Source organism: Syngnathus floridae, chromosome 5 (genome assembly GCF_059516105.1).
Source record: "Syngnathus floridae isolate MCC-2025c chromosome 5, RoL_Sflo_1.0, whole genome shotgun sequence".
Classification (NCBI taxonomy): Eukaryota; Metazoa; Chordata; class Actinopteri; order Syngnathiformes; family Syngnathidae; genus Syngnathus; species Syngnathus floridae.
The window spans coordinates 14825105-14848028 of NC_142417.1; the positions used below are offsets into that span (position 1 = coordinate 14825105).

The 22924-nt window shown below is 41.3% G+C and overlaps 3 protein-coding genes across 8 annotated transcripts in view; all 3 read right to left on the minus strand.

Moving 5' to 3' along the window:
* Nucleotides 1–1285, minus strand: part of loxl2b (lysyl oxidase-like 2b) — a 36195-nt gene extending 34910 nt beyond the window's left edge. The window contains exon 1 of the mRNA XM_088376408.1: nucleotides 992–1285. The gene's annotated coding sequence lies outside the window, so the exon portion shown is untranslated. The remainder of the gene's footprint in view (nucleotides 1–991) is intronic.
* Nucleotides 1286–2011: 726 nt separating this feature from the next.
* On the minus strand, nucleotides 2012–8140 carry cyb561a3a (cytochrome b561 family, member A3a). Of its 4 annotated transcripts, XM_088376409.1 has the most exons (8): nucleotides 7985–8140; nucleotides 5911–6036; nucleotides 5786–5822; nucleotides 5387–5591; nucleotides 3771–3979; nucleotides 2567–2721; nucleotides 2320–2488; nucleotides 2012–2239 (listed from the first exon to the last, which is right to left on the minus strand). In XM_088376409.1, exons 1-8 carry the CDS (start codon nucleotides 8020–8022, stop codon nucleotides 2213–2215), a joined length of 966 nt encoding a protein of 321 aa, XP_088232535.1. In that variant the 5' UTR covers nucleotides 8023–8140; the 3' UTR covers nucleotides 2012–2212. The 4 variants fall into 4 exon arrangements, with proteins under 4 accessions (XP_088232535.1, XP_088232537.1, XP_088232536.1 ...); XM_088376411.1 differs by lacking the exon at nucleotides 5786–5822 and having other exon boundaries at nucleotides 7985–8130; XM_088376410.1 differs by lacking the exons at nucleotides 5786–5822; nucleotides 7985–8140 and adding an exon at nucleotides 6203–6417.
* A 3792-nt stretch (nucleotides 8141–11932) lies between these two features.
* hdr (hematopoietic death receptor) lies at nucleotides 11933–22089 on the minus strand. Of its 3 annotated transcripts, none has more exons than XM_088376865.1 (10): nucleotides 21949–22089; nucleotides 17979–18126; nucleotides 17691–17819; nucleotides 17488–17599; nucleotides 17306–17397; nucleotides 16777–16860; nucleotides 16645–16673; nucleotides 16307–16540; nucleotides 14670–14706; nucleotides 11933–13928 (listed from the first exon to the last, which is right to left on the minus strand). In XM_088376865.1, exons 1-10 carry the CDS (start codon nucleotides 21964–21966, stop codon nucleotides 13630–13632), a joined length of 1182 nt encoding a protein of 393 aa, XP_088232991.1. In that variant the 5' UTR covers nucleotides 21967–22089; the 3' UTR covers nucleotides 11933–13629. The 3 variants fall into 3 exon arrangements, with proteins under 3 accessions (XP_088232991.1, XP_088232992.1, XP_088232990.1); XM_088376866.1 differs by having other exon boundaries at nucleotides 16469–16540; nucleotides 17294–17397; XM_088376864.1 differs by having other exon boundaries at nucleotides 17294–17397.
* Between the last annotated feature and the right edge of the window lie 835 nt (nucleotides 22090–22924).

Below are 22924 nucleotides of genomic sequence, written 5' to 3' on the forward strand. Positions count from 1 at the left end.
ATAGAATTATTATTAAAGAACAACAACCAATACGTCAGTGCTTCATATTTCGCATACCAATCAGATGACTAAAACTCACCAGCTGCATTGCTAAAGGAGAATGTGTACATAAATCTTCCAGCAGGGGCTTTTCCTTAGCTCATTGTAACGTGGCAGTGGTTGCACAAGTGGGAAACATTACAAAATGAACAGATGGACTCTACTGCCAATGAGTTGGAAACATTAAGGGAAAAAGCATGTAACTCCCAATGTATATAAAAATACTCTTTAGAACAAAACACGTTACAACAAATTATTGAAACTCAAATGCTAAAATGACACCAACAAGAACATCAGAAGAACACACTGCAGCATTTGCATGAAACCAACTTTTTTCCATTAACATGAAACCCTCTTGTATGGTTAAGAAATCCTTTGCACCCTAAATAAAAACATTGCTTTTCACCTGTATGCATGCATGTGGCAGTATATCCCACCGGGTTCTAGAAGGATATTTACGTAAGAAGAGTAAAAAGTTAGCTTTCTTAATCATGTTAGTTGATCTTTTGCATTAGTACTGTGATTGTTAATGCCATAATACGCAACTTTACTTAAACCTGACTTTAAAAGAGCAAAAATTATTCGTATAATAGATATTGTCTTCGCAAATGAATATCAAGTGAAAACCCTTAAAACACGACTTTTCACAAGTAATCAAAACAATGTGAGAATTTAACTATTCGTGGACATAAAAAAATAATCAGAGACGTAATTCGTAAATTCGTCCTAATTTCAGTCTTGGCTGACAATGTCATCAGATCGTAATTGATTCAACGTGTAATCTGGACAATCGTTACATCTCGAAACAGTTATTCAACATTTGACTTTTTTTTCCCGAGCCATAACAACTCAAGAGATGTTAAGATGCTGTAAATTAAAGACACTTTCGGATACAGTCTCCTTTGAATGCAGCATTAGAGAGACGTCTACTCGAAGACTCAGGTAAACTTACTTTCTTGTCTGCGACCAGTCCAAGTAAGAGGTAAGAGGGAAGCCCTGAGTGAACAAATCAGTCAGAAGCCTCTTGTTCGAGAGGACTTCACCTCCCAGATGTGAACTGCTGGCTTTGGACAGGATCCTCGCACCCGCTGACACCCACTTTTACAATGACATCACTGGAGATGGCCCAAGACGTGAAAACGCGCACGGAGACAGATGATCCTCGGCTGTGAAAGCAGAAATGCTGCTTTCGTAGACTGTCGGAAACTACGAACGCGCTATCGCAGCAAATGGGACTGAAATTGATTTCAACAGCTGAGCCTGAATTGGCTGCCTAAAGATACGTTAAATGTAATCATGACGCCACAGATACATTAAAGTTCTGTAAGATGACGTTAATTGACGGGGGAAAAAAGAAGACAGTACATATGATGCGATTGTAAAAAACAGAAAAGTGCGTGTCTACACTAGTTGAGTTGGTTGTGTTCTGGTTTGATGAGTATGGTGAAAGAAAACAAAACTTTAATTACAATATTGTACATGCAATTACCACCGCTCCAGGTGGAGAGAGAGAAAGAGAGAGAGAGAGAGAGAGAGAGAGAGAGAGAGAGAGAGACAGAGACAGAGACAGAGACAGAGACAGAGACAGAGACAGAGAGAGAGAGACGCCACGGCGAAACATTAAGTTTAATGACTTATTGACTTAGTAGGCAGTTAATAGATTAATTTATTTATTTATTTGCAAATTAATAACACTAATAATTGAGTAAGTTGGAGAGGGTACGACGAAGGGAACTACTCAAAACACCTCCGTGCGCGTGCTTGAACCAAACTCTAATTTGCTGCCACCTTGTGTAAAATTAGGGTAATTCATCCCAAAATCCTCTAACACAAATGCCATTAATCTTTGGATGTGTTGTTTAGTTCTTCGGGGGAAAAAATGTGTCATGATAGATAAATAAATAAATAAATAAACGATTAGAGATAATGAGCATCACTGTTACCGACCGTGAAGAAATGAAGGCACTAAGAATAAGAATAAACCTTTATTAATCCCACAATGGGGATAATGTCATAAGTGATTTACAAACACTATTATTTAAACACAAATATTTCTGGGAACATAAAAAAATAAACGTGTTGCTTATTTAAACACCCAAGACAGAACTTTTAATTTAAAATGTCTTCTTTGGCTCCATTGATTTCTCCAATTTGGCTTTGACTGCAATTTCCATTACGTATTTTCTTCATCGAGCAATGGCTGTGGAGAAATGATGATGAATATGTTGCCACTGATATTAAATCATACACATTTTTGAACAGTTGTGATGTCGGACTCACCGTGTAGGTCAGATCTGCAGGCTGGCTTTCTGGCCACTGCCACTCATGAGTGGACAAAATCTTGAGGACAACTAAGCCAAAAGCTACGATCAAGACTCCTAATGAATTTCCTAACAAGGCCTCGGTGGGAAGTTGAGAATACGGCTGAGACCCATTGGTATTTCCTTTCCTATTAAAGGGTTTGGATATGATAATCATGATAACCATCAAACCATTCGGGCAACAAAGTGTGGAGGAAAGTACTTACAGTACAAAGAAGAGTTTTTCGTTAATGCCCGAGATACAGGCTGCAATGCAAAGAGTCATGAGACCCCCTCCCATCCAGACATGCTGGGGTTTCAGCAGTTTACGCAATGAACCAGGGCACCACGGAAAGAGGAAGACAGCCATCCCTGCAGCCCACTGGATTGACAAAGAGATAAAAAAATAAAAAATGTTGTGAAAAGAACATTATTGTCATTGTCCCATGAAACGCACACAAATCCAGTCAACATTTTTGTACTTTTTTCGGCATAAAGTTGTTAATTCATTTCAACTCAATTAAGGGGTAATAATGCGGCTTTAGCAGAGGTGGCCCACACCTTAGCGAGCTGTTTAATGGGGGGGGGGGGATTATATATTTTGACTCTGGCCACTATTTTAAGAGGGTGACAATAAAGAATACATTCAACACATTCAGGTAACAGTGTACGTGCCATGTTTGTGTACAGTAAGTTTCCCACCATAAGGCGCACTTAAAAGCCTTTCATTTTCTCAAAAACTGAAGGTGCGCCTTTTAATAAGGTGCAACTTTTGTGTGGACCGACTTCCAAAATCTGTAAATGTTGTGTGGCGGCAAGGACGTAATATGTAGACCCGATGAAGCGATCAGAGGACATTAGGTTGTACGTAAAATATGTAAAACGATCAGAGGACTGTACGTAACACACAGAGTATGTACCTCCACCGCCATTGATAAATAAATACTATCGGTTCGTGCAAAACGAACAGCATGAGGACCCTCTAAAATGGCATCGACAAAGAGACATGCTTACGAGGCACAATTCAAGCTTTCTGGAAAGACGGGATAATTGCCGAAGAGCAACGTGACAACAACAAGACAGTGACAAGAGGGTACTTGTCACGTTTAATGGCAACCTTGCGCAAAACTGGATAAAGAAGATGAGGACTTTGATGGATTTGCGATGAATATCGTTTAGCTAGAATGTTGATTACAGTAGTTTAACTAGAATGTTGAGTACAGTAAAGTACGCGGATAAATACTAGAATAAAATACAACCGATCTAACTGTCTTTCGCCCGTTTTTTGGGGGGGGTTTGTTTACGGTAAGTCATGCATGCGTCCTATAATGTGGTGCACCCTAGGTGTGGATTAAGAACCAAAAAGCTCATGCAATTGAGTCTGCGCCTTTTAACCTTGTGGTGTGAAAAATACGGTACATGGAGTTGTACCTGTGTGGCAAAGAGAGCTGTAGTGGTGATTCCAATCCAGCTGTGCAGGGAGTATAAATTGGGGATGTTTGAGGCATTGTGATTGCCAAAAACAGCACAAAGTCCAATAACTGAAAGTATCACCGCGATGAGCATCAGTACGGCATGCAGCAGCTTCCGAGGAAGTTTATTCGCTCCCCAATTCAGGGGGACACGGTACAACACAGCTCCTGCAGGGAAGAGCATTTTAGGTTCTATTATAGAAGTCACCTTCAATGTCCATTGCCTGTCAGGGCTCAGTGCAACCGCAGCTTCAATAGCACATGATGGCAATATGATTGAACGAGGCTTGTTCTCAGAAAAGGTGGTCCGCCCCGGGCTGTGGATGGTAACCCAATTGGAGTCAATATTTTTTTCCCTCTAAAATCAATCACCAGATTTCCAATATCGGAGACATAATGCAGAAATAAAATAAATAACCTAAGGGAGATTTTTGAACTCTGAATAATACAAACCAGAATGTAGCATCAGATAAGCAGTTTTTCTTTTTTCACAGTAATGCTACAGTTTGTGTCTGACTTTATATCTGTTTTCTATCCCCAAGGTTATCTGGTGATCATTTCACCAAAAAAAGAAAAACATAAAAAGAATACTATATTCAGGGCACTGCAATGGTTTTGTTTGAATATTGAGAGTATGAGCAATTCTAACCTAAGGGATGGTAAGCCAATCGTGCGGTTGTTCCCCGAAGAATTCCTGTCATGATATTCATCCATCTATCCTACCCAATTCCATCAGCCCGCCGGTCCAATCCATTCATCCAGACAAAATATAATCACACAACTATGTTTTGCGGTCTCATTTTCTTGCAATATGTACTCAAACGGCCTATTTTCCTCAGATATTGTTTACAACCAGAGACGTACGAGACTGTCAGAAAACTAGTCAGTATCTGCTGTGACCACTCTGCCTCACACAGCGCAACATATCTCCTTCGCATAGAGTTATCAGTTGTGGCAGCCATCTACAGTCATCACCTCATGTTGCAGCCTGATAAACACACGGCTCCTTGTTGCCAAGATCTGTGTATAAGTCCTGGCAGCTGAAAACATCCTCGTTCTTGCATACTCACTGGACATGTAGTGCGTCAGAGATGCGTGAATAAATAACTGATACTGATACTTAAAGAAATGTGTCTTGACTATTATGTATATACAGTAATAACTCATTTATCGTGGATAATTGGTTCCAAAAACTACCTGCGATAAGTGAAATCCGCGAAGTACGGTCACCAACAAGAAGTACTGGGCAGGCTAATGAGTTAGGGGAAGGATGCTAATTCACGATCGTGCTAACACGCGAAAACGGACTTCTAAAATAATTTAAACGAACATTTGGAGCAATACTACATTGTTCTAATGGTTAGACACATGCTTCCTCAATTTAGAAGTTTCATTTTGACTTTTAAATGTTTTTTTTTAATTTGGAAAAAAAATCCACGATGTAGTGAAGCCGCGATAAACGAAATGCCAAGTAGCGAGGGATCACTGTATAGTCTGTCTGATTAAGGATGAGAGTCAAGAAATAAAAATGAAACATTGCATGCCCTCAGTTGGGAAGAATAAAATCATATTCACCATTGCCGTACAGCACCAGCATGCCCGTTACCATCAGCACCGGGTGCCAGTTGAACTGACGGGAAGAGCCGTCCCAGGCGAAACCACCACGCCACTGGCTGTTCCACAAACACACGCACACCACGCAGGCCAGGCCCAAGCCCAAGCTCAGAAAGTACCATATGTAGAAGCAGGTATTGGTCATCATCCTGGAGACACTTGAACACTGAGAGACAACAAAAATAGAATTGTGAAAATTTCGCCACACTTTGCGCAATCTCGTCAAATGTGAATGTAATCATAATAATAACAATAATAATAAACATATAGCCAAATCAATTAGCACTACCTTTACGTTTTATTTTTTTATCTAAAAGATCCACAGTTGCTATTTGATGGACGTTTATTCACAAGACTTACCTTGTAAGGAGCTGCTTTGAAACAGTGATCGAACCTACTACAGTGCACAACTGAAATAAATCATTTCCTGCACTCATGATCGCTGGTTAATGATTGATCACCCACGTGCTACAGTTTGCTCTCACTTGGCTTTTTCTGTATATAGTAGTTTCAGTTTCACGCTGGGCCGTGTTGAAGTGGCGAAGAGGGAAGTAATCAGAGGTTCGTGAAGAGTCTGCGGTAGAAACGCCAACCTGATGCATCTATGCGGCCTAAATCATAAAACAAAAAAGGGGGTGGGGAATGGTACATGCAAACGAGTTTGACAAAGCGATTTACTTTCGTCAATATCGCAGACTATGCATGGTTTCTCTTTGAACAGTGTAATGTGAAAACAAGTAACACTTAACGAACTTTTTTCGAAGTCATTTTACTTACGTATTGCTCGCACACGAACGACTGCACACTAATATCCAAATAGTATATATATATATGCGTACTGGAGATAATCTCTGAAAGACAAACTGCAAACTCGAAATTTAGACTGTTTACCAACTAGCAACAAGTTCCTCATTGGTCGCGCAAAGAATCTTGGGAGTGACTTGCTATCAGTCTGTGACACCTCATCCGAGAGCTCTGCCTGCCTGCCTGCCCGCCCTGCCCGCCCTGCCCGCCCTGCCCGCCCCCCTGTGCGCCTGCCTGCCCGCCTGTCCGCCTGCCTGCCTTTTGTTTAAAAGATACGAAAATGGTTATGTCAAGTCAAGTCAAGTTTATTTATATAGTCCTAAATCACAAGCAGTCTCAAAGGGCTTCACATATACAAAACAAATGGACAATTATTCTCAAAGCATCCCCTGATCTTAAGCTCCCATTTATGCTATAAATCAGGTGGCAAACGTACAAATACCCACTAGGTTGCATTGTGCTGTAATTGAATTTTTACATATGTAACACTTGAAAATTGCACTCTCTAGCCATTAGAGGCGCCATGGAGACTATTTATGATGTATTTATGCCGTTTACCTTGCATTACAGTGTTCTGTGACTTCACACATGTACAGTCTTCAATCCAGCAATTCATAGGGGAACAAATATATAACGTGGGTAGAAAGTATATATTATGTAATGAAATCCAATAGGATTCATTCATGTTAAACAATACTTTAAAACACATGTAAATATATTTCATATTTCCCACCAAAACAATTTACTCTTTATTGTTATTAAAATGTAATTGATGGCAGACAGGTGTTTTTTGGTTGACAGGGACAGTTGGCATGGGTGGTCACAATGTCGCATGCACTTGTCACAATCTTCCACTAGAGGTCATAATTTATACCTAAAATGTCACATTTAATCCCCAATACTGATTGATGATGTATATTGTATACAATATATTGGGAGGATTAAAATGAAGTAAATAATGTCCGGAAGGGGTCACATTCATTTGTCCTAACGAGCGTGTGGTAAAATGTCATAATTAATGATGATGTATATCCAACTGTGCCCAGCAAATTAACAGCGCAAATTAATAAATGTGGACTTTGGAGTGAGAAAAATACTCGCTAAACAGAACCGGAAACCATAAACAGAAATTTTGCTATGGTGGATGTCATCCCAGTAGTGTCCTATACGCTTCGACATGTAAATATAAATATTACATTTCACGACACCGTCTTGAGTTTTGAGTTTGACATCTGTACAGCCATCCATCCTTTATCTGTATCGCTTGTCCCCACGGGTGTCACGGGCTTGCTGGAGGCTATCCCAGCTGTCATCGGGCAGTGGGTGGGGGACTCCCTGAACTGGTTGCCAGCAAATACCAGGGCACACAGAGAGATGAACAACTATCCACACTCACACTTATGGGCAATTTGAGGTGTTCAATCGGCCTACTAAGCATGTTTTGGGGATGTGGGAGGAAACTAGAGGACCCAGAGAAAACCTACGCAGGCACGGGGAGAACATGCAAACTCCACACACACAGGGAGGGCCGGAGGTGGAATCGAATCCACACACTCTGAACTGTGAGGCGGACGCGTTAACCAGGTCTGCACAACCAATCATCTCAAAATTACGTTTTAGTAAATCTCATTTTAGTAGATTTCTTGTTTTCTTTTTTGTATCTTCCATATACCCAATTCAGAAATATGAAGTTAAAACTGAAAATGACCTACTGAAAGTCTTAAATCCTTCTCATTTACATACTAAAACACCAACCTTGCTAATGTCACAGATCCGTCCCCGTCCCCCGACATCGAGGCAAAATGCAGCACAGCACTTCCGGTTCCGACAGGTGAATTTCCCTGATGCCCTCAGGAGTATTGTCCAAGTCCAATGATTTCTCCTTTGAGATAAGGCCCATCCGCTCTGTGTTTTAACAAGTCCAGATATGTTTCAAGGAATTCTCCTTTGACATAAGGCCCACCCCTCTGCGGTTTAGTACAAGACCCCAGCTCGAACATAGAAGCATTTCCTGTGACGCACATACATACTACATTCAAACATTCCTTTGTAACAAAATAAATGTTCAGGGAATAATCAGGGAACATATTAATTTTATTGTAAATGTTCCCATTGTCTGAATTTATGGCTGGTCCAGGTTGAAATGACGAAAGCCACTTGAGCATAAAAGACGTTTTGGCACAATCTCATAAGGAATTGGGAGAGTATGAAATTGGCTTCTGGGTGGAAAACACCTGCAAGGTTCTTTTCACAGATAAGATAAACTCAAACAAAAGTTCTTTCACACCCACGCACCGTCTCCCTCTCTCTCCCTCTCTCTCTCTCCCTCTCTCTCTCCCCCCTCCCCCTCCCTCCCTCCCGCTCTCTCCCCCCTCCCCCTCCCTCTCTCTCTCCCCCTCCCCCCCTCCCCTTCCCTCCCCCTCTCTCCCCCCTCCCCCTCTCTCCCCCTCCCCCTCTCCTCCTCTCTCCCTCTCTCTCCCTCCCTCCCCCCAACATTTTTCCAACATATCCACCTGGTGCACTTAATCAGCTGCCTCCAGGCAGGAAGACACACCCTAACCTGAGGCAGCTCAGCCAGAGGGATGCGGCCTGCAGCTCAACTCAACAATGACAGTCAACTCGAAACTGTGCTTTGTCTGGTACCTCAACTAGAACATGCCCTGGGTCACACTTCCAGATCACAAAACCTCACTGCATTATACCATCCATGGTGGTACTGCTACAAAATGTCAATGGGAACCACTGTGTCAACAAAATAAAATGTGTTTGACTTTAGGACACGTGTTTGTCCACAGCCAGAAGTTTGTGTAGTTCTGACTCTTTGTTGTGCCGTACAAGGAAGAAAGGCATATTAAATTTTTTCAACCTTATCATGTAACTCTAAAACCGGCTCATCCAGAAATTGTGACGCCATAGCTGGAGGTTGGTCCATTTGTGGTTGCGTGTGTTCGTGATGCGATCCTTTTGTTATTGAAGTGATGAGTCAATTGATTTGTCAGATTGTGTGACAGGACCTAATTTGTAAACATTTAGCGCAGTAAATTAAATTGCACAAGGTCAGGTTTCTTTTTCAGGGACTTGAATAAACATAATTGGTGCACAACTTTTGGTGTTTTGTAATGCAGAGAAAGATTGGGTATCCTAATTTACACAAATCTTCAATTCTGTTTTATGAGAAGATACTGTACTTGCTGTTTATTTGGCTATTGGCCAATATGGGTTATTAGAAGCTGTATCAAGTAGTCAAATTGGAGCAACAACTTTCTTGATGATATATTGAAGGGTGAATTTAATTACCGTAATTGCCGGACTATAAGCCGCACCGGATTATAAGGCGCACTAGCTAAAATTCAGGGATATTTCATTTTTTTTCTTACATAAGCCGCACCGGACTATAAGCCGCACTTGCACACGAGTTTTTTACAAAGAAAGACAGTACATAGAAAGCCTTTTTAACGTTTTAATAACATACTTGAACATGTCTTTCTAAACATTGCCTGTGACGCAGCAGTAGTACCGCAGCAACGCGGAAGTGTGCACGCGAGTTATTAGCAAAGAAAGACTGGACACAGAAAGTTTTTTTTAAAGCTTTAATAACATACCTTAACATTTCTTTCCAAACACTGCCTGCGACGCGGCAGTAATACCACAACAACACGGAATTAACACAGCAAAGTCACTGAGACGCGGCGGTAATGGCGGCGGTTACACAGCAGCAACACGGTAGCACAGCACGAACAGGGCTGGTTAAAAAAAACATACCAGTAAAAGTACAAAAAGAGCCGTCTTCATCTTCCTCCTGTGCACTGAAACCAAGTCTTCCTCCTTAGTGTCCGATTGGAATGGCGTTAGATATCCTTCGCCTCACACTTTCTCAGTCTCTTTCGTCGTCGGTTTTATGCATTTCTTCGAGTGTGAAGAGGTTCTGTTCATGCTAATCTTATTCATGCACGTAGTGCTACATTATATTAAACTAGCGAGCGACACGTATAGCTTAAAAGCGGCATCATATTCATTTATTTTATCCCCCATAATGACGGTTTATGTATAAAAGCTTCCTGTCTTTGTGTTAACGTGGGTGTGTGCGTGATGCGCGAGACGATCGCGTCTTCTTCGGCGCATTATCTCTTCTTCGTCTGTCTCACTCTTGCTTCCTGCTAGAGCGCCCCCTGGAGAGCGGAGGCCGTAAATATCCATAAGTACGCTCCAGAGTAGACACAAGATAATGTCATCAACATCGACTGCCTTTGGCTTAAAAGCTGCATCATATGCATTTATTTTGTCCCCCATGATGACGGTTTGTGTATAAAGGCTTCCTTTCAGTAATGTCCGTCTTGATCGCGTGATGCGCGAAATGTAAACAAAAACTAACGCGTCTTCTTCGGCGCATTATCTCTTCTTCGCCTGTCTCGTTCTTGCTTCTTGCTAGAGCGCCTCCTGGAGGCCGGAGGCTGTAAAAATCCATAAGTACGCCGCGCCGCCGTTTAAGGTTCAAAGTAACCTTCTGAATAAAATGCATTAAAAGTTCACATTCATTACAACCTGTTTTTGGTGAGCAAAATGTCAGAGGAATTGAATTTAAATGCTGATTGATTGGGTTTTAATACAATGCAGATTACTTCTCTGGTTTCTTTTATATCAAACAAGTTATTATCAAACAACTTGTTTGATTTAAAAGAAACCAGTGAAGTGATTAAAAAAAGGAAAAACAAGATGAACTTAGTACAATTACAATGCAGATTGTCCAAACAGCGCCACTGCTTTGTGTAATCTCTGAGTGATATGGCAGAGTAAGAGAAAGGGTTTAGAGCACAGGTGTCAAACTCAAGGCCCGGGGGCCAGATACGGCCCACCACATCATTCTATGTGGCCCGCGAAGACAAATTGTGCATCAAATTCGTGTGTCATTACTAGAATTGCAAATTGTCTTCACTTTTAATAATAGCTTTTTTTAGAAATATTTGACCAGTTTTTACTCGTCTGATTTGAAAACGAGTTATTTGTCAGTTTGTTTTGTAGCTTTTACTGTATATAATAGTGTTAAGAGTAAAAGTGATCAAGTCATCACAAAAATCACGAAAAAAAATCTTATATAAGCCGCACCTGACTATAAGCCGCAGGGTCCAAAATTTTGGAAAAAAGTCGCGGCTTATAGTCCGGCAATTACGGTAAACTACTCTAAATAATTAATTTTACATCGGACGAAGAAAAATACACCAGCCACAGTACTAGCCATACATTTTGCATTAATGCACAACAGTACAGTTGGCGATCTACTCTAAATTTTGAACTATAAACTTTAGTCTGTTAAGTCAAATTCCAATATTTTCATGTGGAAGATGAGCAAGTGAGAAGTAACTTCAGATTCTAAGAAAAAAAACTAGGAATCTCTTTTAGATTCACATTGACAGCTTTCATCACAATATATAGTACAGCAGTTTCTAATCCTGGGTGCCAATTAATTCAACCCAAGAGGCTATGCAATTAAACAACAGCTGCAAGAAGAGATTAAAAAAAGTCAAATTTGTTATGTTCCATAAACTTGGTAAAGCAGAAGGCCGCATTGGACGCAGATTAACGTATTCATTGGGCAATTCCCAATTGACAAAAACTGATGGATTTTACATTGAATCTTATGTCTGTTAAAGAGGGATATTCATATAAAAAAAAAAAGTCAATAAAGTTGAGAAATAGGAGAATCTGTGTAATTGGCACATATTTTATTGTCAAAAGAAAATTAATGTATTTCAGGTAAATGCTTGAAAAACAAAACATTTGCGTACTCGAGATATAGTCAATCAGTTAGCCATCGTTATACATGCCCATGAACCAATGCTTACATCAAGGGAAATACCAAAAGACCTGTTTAACCACTAAGCATGAGCCCTGGCAAGGGAGTGCTGCACAGGGAGAATAACAATATGCCCAACTCCGGTTGAGTCACTTGGTTAAAGATTCATTTTTAAGGCACACCTTAGTTAATAATTATCGGTATGATCAGAAAACAAAACAAAACAGTACCTAAAGCCAAAGATCAAATATCCATGAGACTATTGACACAATTAGTCATATTCAGAAAGCAAGTTACATTTTTTTTGTGGTAATTTCCGAGCACTAAAAAAAAAAAAAAAAAAATCAGTATTGTACAATTTTATAAACATCTTTATTGAGCCAAACACATCGCCCCATTTCAACAACAGCTCTTGAAAATAAATCAAGAGAGTTATAAATATGAAACAATTACAATCCAATAATGGAGAACTATTTCAAAAGCTTCAAACAATATTTTAAAATGAAGCTAACACTGAGTCTGGACTTTGCATAAATAGAATAACTTTAAATGTGCAATTTCGTCAAACTCTAGAGATCATCATCATCGGCGGCGTCGGTTACTCGAAGCGAGTATGACTAACCGAGATTTATTGTACGTTTAACATACATAGCAGCATGATATAACTTAACATTTTATTTTGACACTGAAAGCCCTTAAAAACATTTAACAATTGTAGGAAAGGGTTAGTCATTAACACACCTTCAACAAAGCTACATGAAGCAGCTTCACAAAAGTCTTCACAGTGCCCATTGAGAAACTTCCCTCCTTCATCCGTTGAGTATGAATATGTACTCTAAACTCATAGAACAAGTCAAAATAGGAAACATTTCATATTCAAAGTCAAAAAACTGACCAAAAAGCAAGCCACATTGTTTGCTTGTGGAATTTTGAAGTTGGGTCCTCAAGACTACAACACACCGATACAAATCACCAGATTCATTAACCGGCATTCGCAAAACTTGCTGATGAATCAGGTGTGTTTCAGGTGACTGGAGTAACGGACACATTTTGCTGAAACCAAACAGCCATAATGCATACATGTAATTTCACCGTTGTCCATCACTAGCGGTAATTGAAGCCAAGGTTTTATGAGACAAAAGCCATTGTAAAACTTTGTCTACTTCCCATAAAACTCACAAGAAAAGAAATTTAAAAAATAATTCCCTCTTGCAACTCACCCAGAAAACTCACAAGAAAGAAAATTAAAAAAATAATTCCCTCTTGCAACTTAATCCAGTGACCGTGTTCATTTGACTGGCTCTAAAAGACCAGTCAATGTCACAGTCATGATACAAAATGAACAAAATACTTGTGATAGTTCATTGAAAAACTTTCAACAGACATTTGATACAAGTTGCAGCTGAAATGCATTCACCCTACTCCAAGCATATTTGTTCTGTTGCTCAGTGTGATCAAACCAGCAGAAAAGCTCTGCAGCGCCAATCAGTACTGTACCTGTGCATGTCTTCAAAGACATACAACTTCTGTTCTAATGCAGTCAAGTGCACAAAACTGTACACCACATCTAATAATACAATCAGAAGGATGCGGAGTAACTTCAAACAAGTTAAAATGCCTTGCTTGCTAAAACATAATGACCATTTTCCAGGGCTTTTTCCTTGATTGTCTCAGCTGTTCGTCTTTGATCAAACTTGAGCAATGCTTTGAGCAGGTCATTTAAACTTGCGTCTTTGCCCTCCTTCTCAATCCAAACGTTCAGTAACTCATGAATCCTGTCTTCGTAAGGAAGTTGATCTTTGCTTCTGATCACATTGCTGTGCAGGTCAAGTTGACGGAAGAACCTATTGTAGTAGTCGATATCCACTTCCTCAAAATACTCAAAACACTTCCTGAGAGAGTCGACACCTGCAAACAAAACAGTCCAAAGCTTTTTGTCACATCATAAACAGATTACCTTCATAATATCCAAATTAACTGTCTATTTTAGAGAATGCAAGACAATACATTAGATCACCCGCTACTGGTTTGGCAGATCTGAATTAAAGACTGTTTTCTCAAATTTTGAGCGTTTTATGAAAGAAAATGATCATGAAAGTAATACATACCTTAACTACACTCATAAACTACGTTTTTGCAAGGATTTTTCATTATTTTTATGATATTGTAAGAGGATTTGTCTTGGTAATACAGGTAATGGAAATGAGGACATTTCATTTAAAACACCTGCGGCTTATGGTCGAGTACAGCTTATATATGAACAAAACAGGATTCCCACCTAATTTTAGCTGGTGTCGCTTTTACTCAGGTACAGCTTATAGTCGAGGAATTACGGTATATGTTTATATTTTGATAATGTACTTTCTTATTGAGCCAAAGGATACAATTAAATAAGTTGTTTTATGATATTCATGGGGTATATTATGTTGCACATTTGTTACTACATGTTTAATTTTGTGTTGCTCTTGAAAAAAGAAAAAAAAAAAAAGATTCTGCTGAACTTAGTCAGATACCTGATAAAGATCATTGGCCAGCTTGTCGGCACAATGAGAGTTTCTTCTGGGTAAGACTAATCAAGTTGAACAACAGCTTTCCTGGCACTAAGTCACAACAGTAATTGAATAACACAAATTAATTGCAAAGACTTACCATTTACGGGAATCAGTTCGGGAAAAGGCTCATGCTCCTAAACAACGACACAAGGCAATCAATTCATCAATAAATCATTTACAGTATATTATTACATCACAGCCATAAAAGATGAAAGCAGGTTAAAAAATGTTTGCTGTCAAGTAACACAAGCAATGTTGTGATTAACACGCCCTTTTCCTGTTATTTGGCAGCTGCCGGTGACTCATCAGTTTTTCAGCAGCACTAACAACTCAGGCCATTGCCATTACAGACAAATGTGCAAAACCCGTTACAGCTATTAAGATTTTAAAAATTGCAAAATGGAGGTTGGTCACCCACCAAAGCTTGAAACCAATTTAGCTTGAACAGCCAATGCCCCTGACTTTTTCTGTCAAGCAATTCAGTCAAAACCACCTGAAATAATTTAGAATAATCAGCGAGACACATCAAATTGTTATATTAAATACTCCACTCTTCAATTTAGTTTCTTGAACGAGTTCAACAATTTGTGCCAAATAAAGCACACGACTTAGACAATGCCAAATTGTAAGCACTTTGACGTCACAACGATCCTCTGGCAGATCTCACACACACACACAAAAAACACACAATTTGTTGGAGGGAATGAATGATTATATTTGATGGTACATTTAAAAGAATGTGTCAAAAATAATTGTGTCAAAATAATCTATTGTGACATTAGATTAAAAACCTTTTTTTTTTAATTACCAGTATATGTACACTTCTGCGGTCATAACGGAATATTTTGAGGAAATTATCTTTTGTACCATTCTAATTAACCACATTTTGTTCGCAGTATGCTTAAATTGCAAAACAGTATAAATAATAGAAATGCTGCAATGCAATGTTTTCGACCCTTGCCACATCATGTCCAGCTAAAAGAGACCCAATTCCCTGTGAACTAAATACGTTGCGAGTGTGTGAATAATCTCGACTCTCTAACTTTTTTTTTGTCATTACTAAGTGCAAACCAAAGGTTTAGGTTCTCATCAAAGTCAGATTCCATAAATTCTCTGAACAACAGCAAAAAAATAAATAAATCAAATAAACCGAAAGTAAAAACTGCCAACGCACTTCTGTTACCATACATTCTGCAATTTACTAAACCTTGTACCCCCAATTTGCCGCTTATTACATATGCACTCCTTGAATGTTATATATGCAGTCCGATATGACATGATAATGTGTGCAATACAATATTCAATATGCTAAAACGCTTAATATGCATAATACCTTGTGCAATTCCATACACAACGTCAGTCTACCTGCCTGTTGCTGCCACGACTGGAACTACAACCTAGATGGAAAGCAACTCATCAACAATCCCAACTTACCTGTTGTACAATGTCATTAAAGACATTCCATTCTATTCACACTCTACAATACGACCCTAACAACAATAAGTGCTACATAAAATGGATGTGATGGAAAGTTTCACACGACAGTATTTCAATCTCATTCTCTCTGAACTGGAAAAAAAATGTTACCTTTTTAACCTCTGAAAACCCAACATTAAAATAAAAACGTAGATTTTTGCAGAGGCCTGTGAAAAAGGTGGAAGAACAAGAAGGCATGAAGAGGTGAGAGGCAGAGAGAAATGGCAAGAAGTTTAAACGAAGCAGGTCTGCTCTCACCCTCAAATCGGGCTGACGGGCTCGTTGGGCAAGGGCGGCAAGGGTGGCAAGGGCAGGGGGCAGGCTGGTTAGATTTTGTTGGGAGCTGCTGGCAGAGCTGTTGCAGCTTTCACACAGCGCTTGACACTCATCCACCGTAGCGGATGCGCTTTGAACTCTCACCAGTGACTGAGCAAAGATGAGACCAGAGCATCCCCTTTGGGTTTGTTCATTTCTCCCCTCCTGCACGTGCAGCTGTAGTTTAAGAACACATTTCAACACACATGCTTCATATCCTTGTGGAAATGTATTTTCAAGCATTCCTTCTTACTCTTACTGAATGCTGACATGGAACTTACCTCTGCTTTCGACTCATTTCCAACAGAACCTAAAGAGAAGACGCAAGATTAATCAAAATCAAAACCAAATTTGGAACCCAAGATAAGTAGAGCACCCATTTGTTTAAGAAACTTCTTTTGTGTTGCATCTACCTCTTGCTCGTTTCTTCATACAGCAGAAAATGAGTGCACCGACAATTCCTAACACGACCAACGCACTTACAATTATGGCAATGGCTGCGTGGGTGTGGGAGGGAAAAAGAGGACAACATTAGCACCATGGTAAATGAATACTGATACAAGGTTCTATATATATGTTCAAATCAGTCATTATGTATATTAAAACTATTTCAAACATGCAACAGCTGACATTTTCAAGCAGGAGGATTAATGCCAGTGAAAAGAAAAAAAGGTTGGCAGGACTCTCATTTTAAAAAGTGAGGATTCAACTACATTCAGGCTTTAAAGTGAGTTTTTTTTACTTGATCTTAGAATGAAATGAGTAAATTTAATCTCAGAACCTTCACTTTAAAAGTCAGAATTCTAAAATTAAAGGTGCGAATCCTAGCAACCTCTTTCTTCCTTCATGGGCTCTAATCCGCTTCTGTACATTTTAGACCTAATACGTACGGCAAGTTTGTTGCTTTCAGAAAGGCAATCAAACTTTTACCTTCCACGATACCTGAGGAAGAGTTTGACTGCGTTGGTATTTTCTTGCACTCCGTGTTGGAGGTAGCGGTGCAGTTACGAACAACCTCTTCATCCTTCGCACACCTAATTCAGAGAGAGGCAGGCAAACAACATTTGAAGCAAAGAAAGAAACAAATTTTATCTGTCATGAATGAGGAAAGTGTACATCTTCACCTTGAACACTTTCTGCACATCTCACATGCTTCTTCAGGGTCACAGAATCCTCCTGCTTTGCAGTGACATTCAGCGTTTTGGGTGTGACTGCAAGGCCGGAAAATCACCTGATCTGAAACCACAAAAAAATAATAAAAATAAGACCTCATGTTGTGGAATTTATCCTCATCATTCTTCTCTGTCAGTTCACCAAGCAGATATACCTGAATGACACTGGGTGCATTGGATACATTGTGCGAGGTGATTGGCATGCTGAGTGTGTGTTCCATCTTCACATTCCTCGCACTGCCCCTTTTCACCTGGCGTAGTGCAGGCCGACTTCAGATGGGTACCTGAAACAGGCACAAAGCTGTCAACATTTAAAAGATGCATCAACCTCAAATTTGTCCCATAAACAAAAGCGTCAACAACCCCAATTGCAACTTCTTATTTGTGAGAGCCAAGTCTATGGTGTCAATGGGCTAAGACACTTAAACCTGCATTTGCCTTACCAGCTGGGCAGTTTAAGCAGCAGATGTTGCCGCTGCGGTACTCCTCATCTCTGCAGCGGACCTCCCGCTGGGTCCTGATGTGCAAGTCGAGGTCAGCCCAAGGAAATGAGGCAGTGGATGCAAACAAACCAATCAAAACAGAAATGACCTGTGGAGAAACAGAGAGGACACACCTCTTCAGCCAGTAAAATGGATATGATTGGTTGCCTCCCAGTATCGCTTAATGTTCATTCAATGTCCCACTAAATCATCAGATTATTTTAAGTAAAATAAACAACAGTGATGACTGAAAATATTTACATCCTCATGGGTGAGCCAGCGTCTAATTCCAGCTGACCTTAGGTGTCAGGGCGCAAGTTAGTCGCCAGCACCTTACAGGGCACATCTTGACAATCAACGATTCATACTCACAAATACACTTATGGGGCAATTTAGGGTCTGTTTTGGAAACATTTGATTTCCTTCAATTCCCACAACAGAGAAGCAGCAAAAGTGGGATGGACTTCAGATGACTTCCGGCGTATCTGAGCGGCTTCTTTGATCCTCATTAAAATTAGGGCAGTTAAAGTGTGCACAGCCCTTAACATTGTGGAAGCAGAAATTGACTTGCTGGTGTCCGTGAATGAGTTTGGCAAGCACCATGTGCGTTTACAGTATACATGCACCACACACATCCACAGACCTCAGAATATCTCTGCCTGCGTCTCATTTAGATCTACCAAAATCCCGTCACACCTCCTGTGCCAGAAGTTAGAACTACTTTAAGATCATCTAAAATCTACTTTGGGTCCAGATGCGCAAGGGGCATATAGCAGAGTACGCTACAACACGCTGAGGTGTAGCGCAGCGTCACAAACACGCTAAATTAGACTTGGCGCGGCAGTCTACCTCCTGTCATTAAATTGTCATCCATTTACAAAATCATCGCAGTATGACAATATGTGATTTTGTAATTGCAAAGGCTGAGGTTAGTACTTTACTGACGGAGTGGGAGGGGAGAGGGAAGGTTCACAGAAGGCTAAGGTAAGGCTACCTTTCAGTCATGCCTTTAGCTTTTTAACTTTGAACATTTGACACTGCAAATTTTGAAATACCGTATTTGCCGGTGTACAGGTCGACTCGGTGTATAAGTCGACCCCCTAAAATTCGACGGAAATTTACGATTTTATGATATATCCTTTGTATAAGTCGAGCTCAATTGTTGCATTATATTAAACTTCAAAATTCAATATGCGAAATTTATTGACGAAATGTGTTCAAATTCCGGGAGGCCGTGCGCATGCGGCTGTTTATAAGCACCGCGGAGGAGATCGCGGCCGGCGAGCTCGCGCACGCCACCCGGCACCAACGGGAGGCCGGAAATAGCTCCAAGCCGAGCGGATCGGCACTTTATAAGCACCGCGGAGGAGATCGCGGCGCCTCATTCGACTTCCAGCGGCCGGCGAGCTCGCGCACCCGCCCGGCACATCCGGGAGGCCGTGCGCACGAGCCAAGTGGCCGAAAATAGCCCCCGCCGAGCGGATCGGCTGTTTATAAGCACCGCGGAGGTGGTCGCGGCGTCTCATTCGACTTCCAGCGGCCGGCGAGCTCGCGCACCCGCCCGGCACATCCGGGAGGCCGTGCGCACGAGCCAAGTGGCCGAAAATAGCCCCCGCCGAGCGGATCGGCTGTTTATAAGCACCGCGGAGGTGGTGGCGGCGCCTCATTCGACTTCCAGCGGCCGGCGAGCTCGCGCACCCGCCTGGCACATCCGGGAGGCCGTGCGCACGAGCCAAGTGGCCGAAAATAGCCCCCGCCGAGCGGATCGGCTGTTTATAAGCACCGCGGAGGTGGTGGCGGCGCCTCATTCGACTTCCAGTGGCCGGCGAGCTCGCGCGCCCGCCCGGCACATCCGGGAGGCCGTGCGCACGAGCCAAGTGGCCGAAAATAGCCCCCGCCGAGCGGATCGGCTGTTTATAAGCACCGCGGAGGTGGTCGCGGCGTCTCATTCGACTTCCAGCGGCCGGCGAGCTCGCGCACCCGCCCGGCACATCCGGGAGGCCGTGCGCACGAGCCAAGTGGCCGAAAATAGCCCCCGCCGAGCGGATCGGCTGTTTATAAGCACCGCGGAGGTGGTGGCGGCGCCTCATTCGACTTCCAGCGGGCCGCGCACTCGCGCACGCCGCCCGGTTCAAATTTTCTAAGTGAGATGCATGAGAAACGGCCTTGGTTACCATCACATTTGAAGCGATGAATACGAAGTTAAATTTTATGACTCGGTGTATAAGTCGAGGTCGATTTTTTTCGGTCGATTTTGGATCGAAAAAGGTCGACCAATACACCGGCAAATACGGTAGTTTGAAACAAGGAACATTAAAAGTGGTCCTGTGGCACTACATGGGTCAGGCCACCCATAAACTCACTGACGCTGAATACAAAATAGAAAATCCACCCACTTGCCTTTTTTTTCAAGTATATTAAACATTTTACAATTTGTCCACTAATTGACCAATCAATGAGCTGCGCTGTGCGTCACCTTAAATCCTTCCAATAGGAATGGCCTGAACTAGACAGCACAGAAAATGTTCAATGTTATTCATATTCTGTTTGATTTTGCACAAAAAAAAAGCAGAAAATTACATGGCTCGTGTCAACACAACATGGATCATGGTGGGTCGATGGCGTCACTAACCCAGTAAGATTTAATGAAGGACCTGATTTTTATAATCTATATATTGCGCAAACGGGATTAGCAGCACCAGGCTGAGTGATAGTTTGAGCAAAAGCTTACAAAAGAATTCCGTTCAGCCTTCCATTTCCACTTACACCTCCTTATCTGGTCTGGTCTGAAATAATTGCAACGATGACGCATGACTTTTCTTGCACAACAGGAGCAACTCTGAAGGTTTACTATTGTAGGTCGTTTGGGCTTGTCTGGTGCACAATGACGATAAATCAAAACGATCATAAATCCATAAATCAACAGTCGCAGGCTCCCAAGCCGAACCGAACACCCAAGTAGATCTGGTACAGACTGAGGCACGAGATTGGGCTGGAGAAAGGTGCCTTTCTTCCCCCACCCGCACTCATGATATCTGTCACGTCATATGACAACTGCAAACTTTCCATTTAAGTTAATGTGCACTTCTCTACTCACGCAAACTTTAACTTGAAAATATTAGACTAATCGCTTTAACATTTTGAATTATATTAGCCTTAAATTCAGCCTTTTCATCTCCAGAAAGAAATTCTATGACCAATCATCCAATAGTTTTTATATTATGGATATCAAGGGTTATCCTATCCAAAGCAAGCTTAATGGTGCTTGACATCAGAAAACTGATCAACTTCACTAAAATTTTTATTTATGCCCACTTCAACCGCCCCGAATAACAAAATTATGCCAAATGGATTTTTTGGGGACGCAAGCCAGGCGCTCACTTGTCGTTTAATGAGGAGAACTTTTCAAAGTCTGTATTTCACAAAATTTTGGAGATCATTATATTTTCACAGGTTTAAGTGGACCTAATTATGTGGGGTGGCATTCATAAAATTAACAAATTCCTATAAATAACGCGTGATCATCAAAATGCCGCGCATAATGCCACACAAGAAACCATAAGTGGGAACTATCAAATCACTTTTGAGGAGTAAATTAGGATAATTTAGGTGAAGAATTTCACATGTGTTCACGGGCAAATTTTGACATGGAGGTGTTAAACTCCTTCCAGCACACATATTTGAAATAACTATACAGTTAGACACGATCACCGGGAAAAACTATAAAACTCTTCCCGGTATCTTAACTGTCACACTCAAGAGTAGCGCCAGAGAGAAAACAAATATTTATTCCTCTCTTTCGAGAATACAGACCGACTGGCGGCCAGTACGATCATTGACGACGCGCTATGTTAAACAAAATATGCTCCAATACTGTCGAGTAAAAGTGTCTTTAAGCTGCTTATCCCAAGAAAGAGTGGAGGAAACTTACAAATGGGAATCTATTCATTCTTCGGTGAATTTATGATAGTCCAGCAGACACGAACATGCTCCGTGGACGCGCTGTGGGAAACTGACAAGGAAATTCGCAGGTGGGACCAAATTGTCTTCGCTCCTACGTCAGTCAACAGGGGCGGAGAGAAAGCGGACCGGGGTGATGAAATAGCGCAGGAGAGAATAACTGGTGGCCCGTGGGCCGCATACGGCCCTTGCCCCCACTCAGAGTGGCCCTCTATTAATTTCTAAAAATAAAAATGTGACCTATTGAAATATGTAATACCAGTGTTAAACACAGGATGGCCATTTCTTACCAGCACCCCCAATCCCAAAGCTGCAATAGTCACTTCTTGGGGTCGTGTGGTGCGTGATGGGTAAGGGAATTTCTTTGGCCTCCCAATGAGATATTCAAAACTGGTGGGAAGCATACTAGAAATGTGATTAGGATGACTTGAACCACTAGAAAATGTACATTTTTTTTTTTAATTTAACATAGTATTTTAAATATTCCTGTGTGAAGTTTGCATGTTCTCCCCATGCCTGGGTTTCCTCCAGGCACTACGGTTTCCTCTCACATACCAAAAACATGTATGGTAGGCCGACTGACCACTCCAAATTCCCCGTAGGTGTGAGTGTGAATGGCTGTTTGTCTATGTGTACCCTGCGATTGGCTGGCAAGCAGTTCAGGGTGTCCCCCGCCTCCTACTGCCCAAAGTCAGGTGGGATAGGCTCCACCACACCCAAGGTCCTCGTGAGGAGGAGGTTCAGAAAATGGATGGATATTATAAATATCCATAGCCTGTGTCGTTTAGCCTGGTGCTGGTAGTGCCACTGCACACTGGCCCACTCAAGGCACTCAGTAGAACTGTTTCAACTGTACAGCAATTTCTGATTACTTTTTTATTTTATCTGATCTAATTTCAAATTATTACGTTTCAAATACTGGTTTACCATTAAAGCTTCTCCAACAT

Bases quoted from the DNA above. Each gene is read 5' to 3' on its own strand.
- cyb561a3a (XM_088376409.1), bottom strand. From the start codon at position 8,022: ATGTCGGGGGACGGGGACGGATCTGTGACATTAGCAAG. The intron at 5,592-5,785 runs GTAAGTCTTGTG...GTTGTCTCTCAG, and splicing joins TCAAAGCAGCTCCTTACAAG to TGTTCAAGTGTCTCCAGGAT. The intron at 2,489-2,566 runs GTAAGTACTTTC...ACCCTTTAATAG, and splicing joins GAAAAACTCTTCTTTGTACT to GAAAGGAAATACCAATGGGT.
- hdr (XM_088376864.1), bottom strand. The intron at 17,600-17,690 runs GTATATCTGCTT...TTGTGGTTTCAG, and splicing joins ATGCACCCAGTGTCATTCAG to ATCAGGTGATTTTCCGGCCT. The intron at 17,398-17,487 runs GTGAAGATGTAC...TCTCTGAATTAG, and splicing joins ATGTGCAGAAAGTGTTCAAG to GTGTGCGAAGGATGAAGAGG.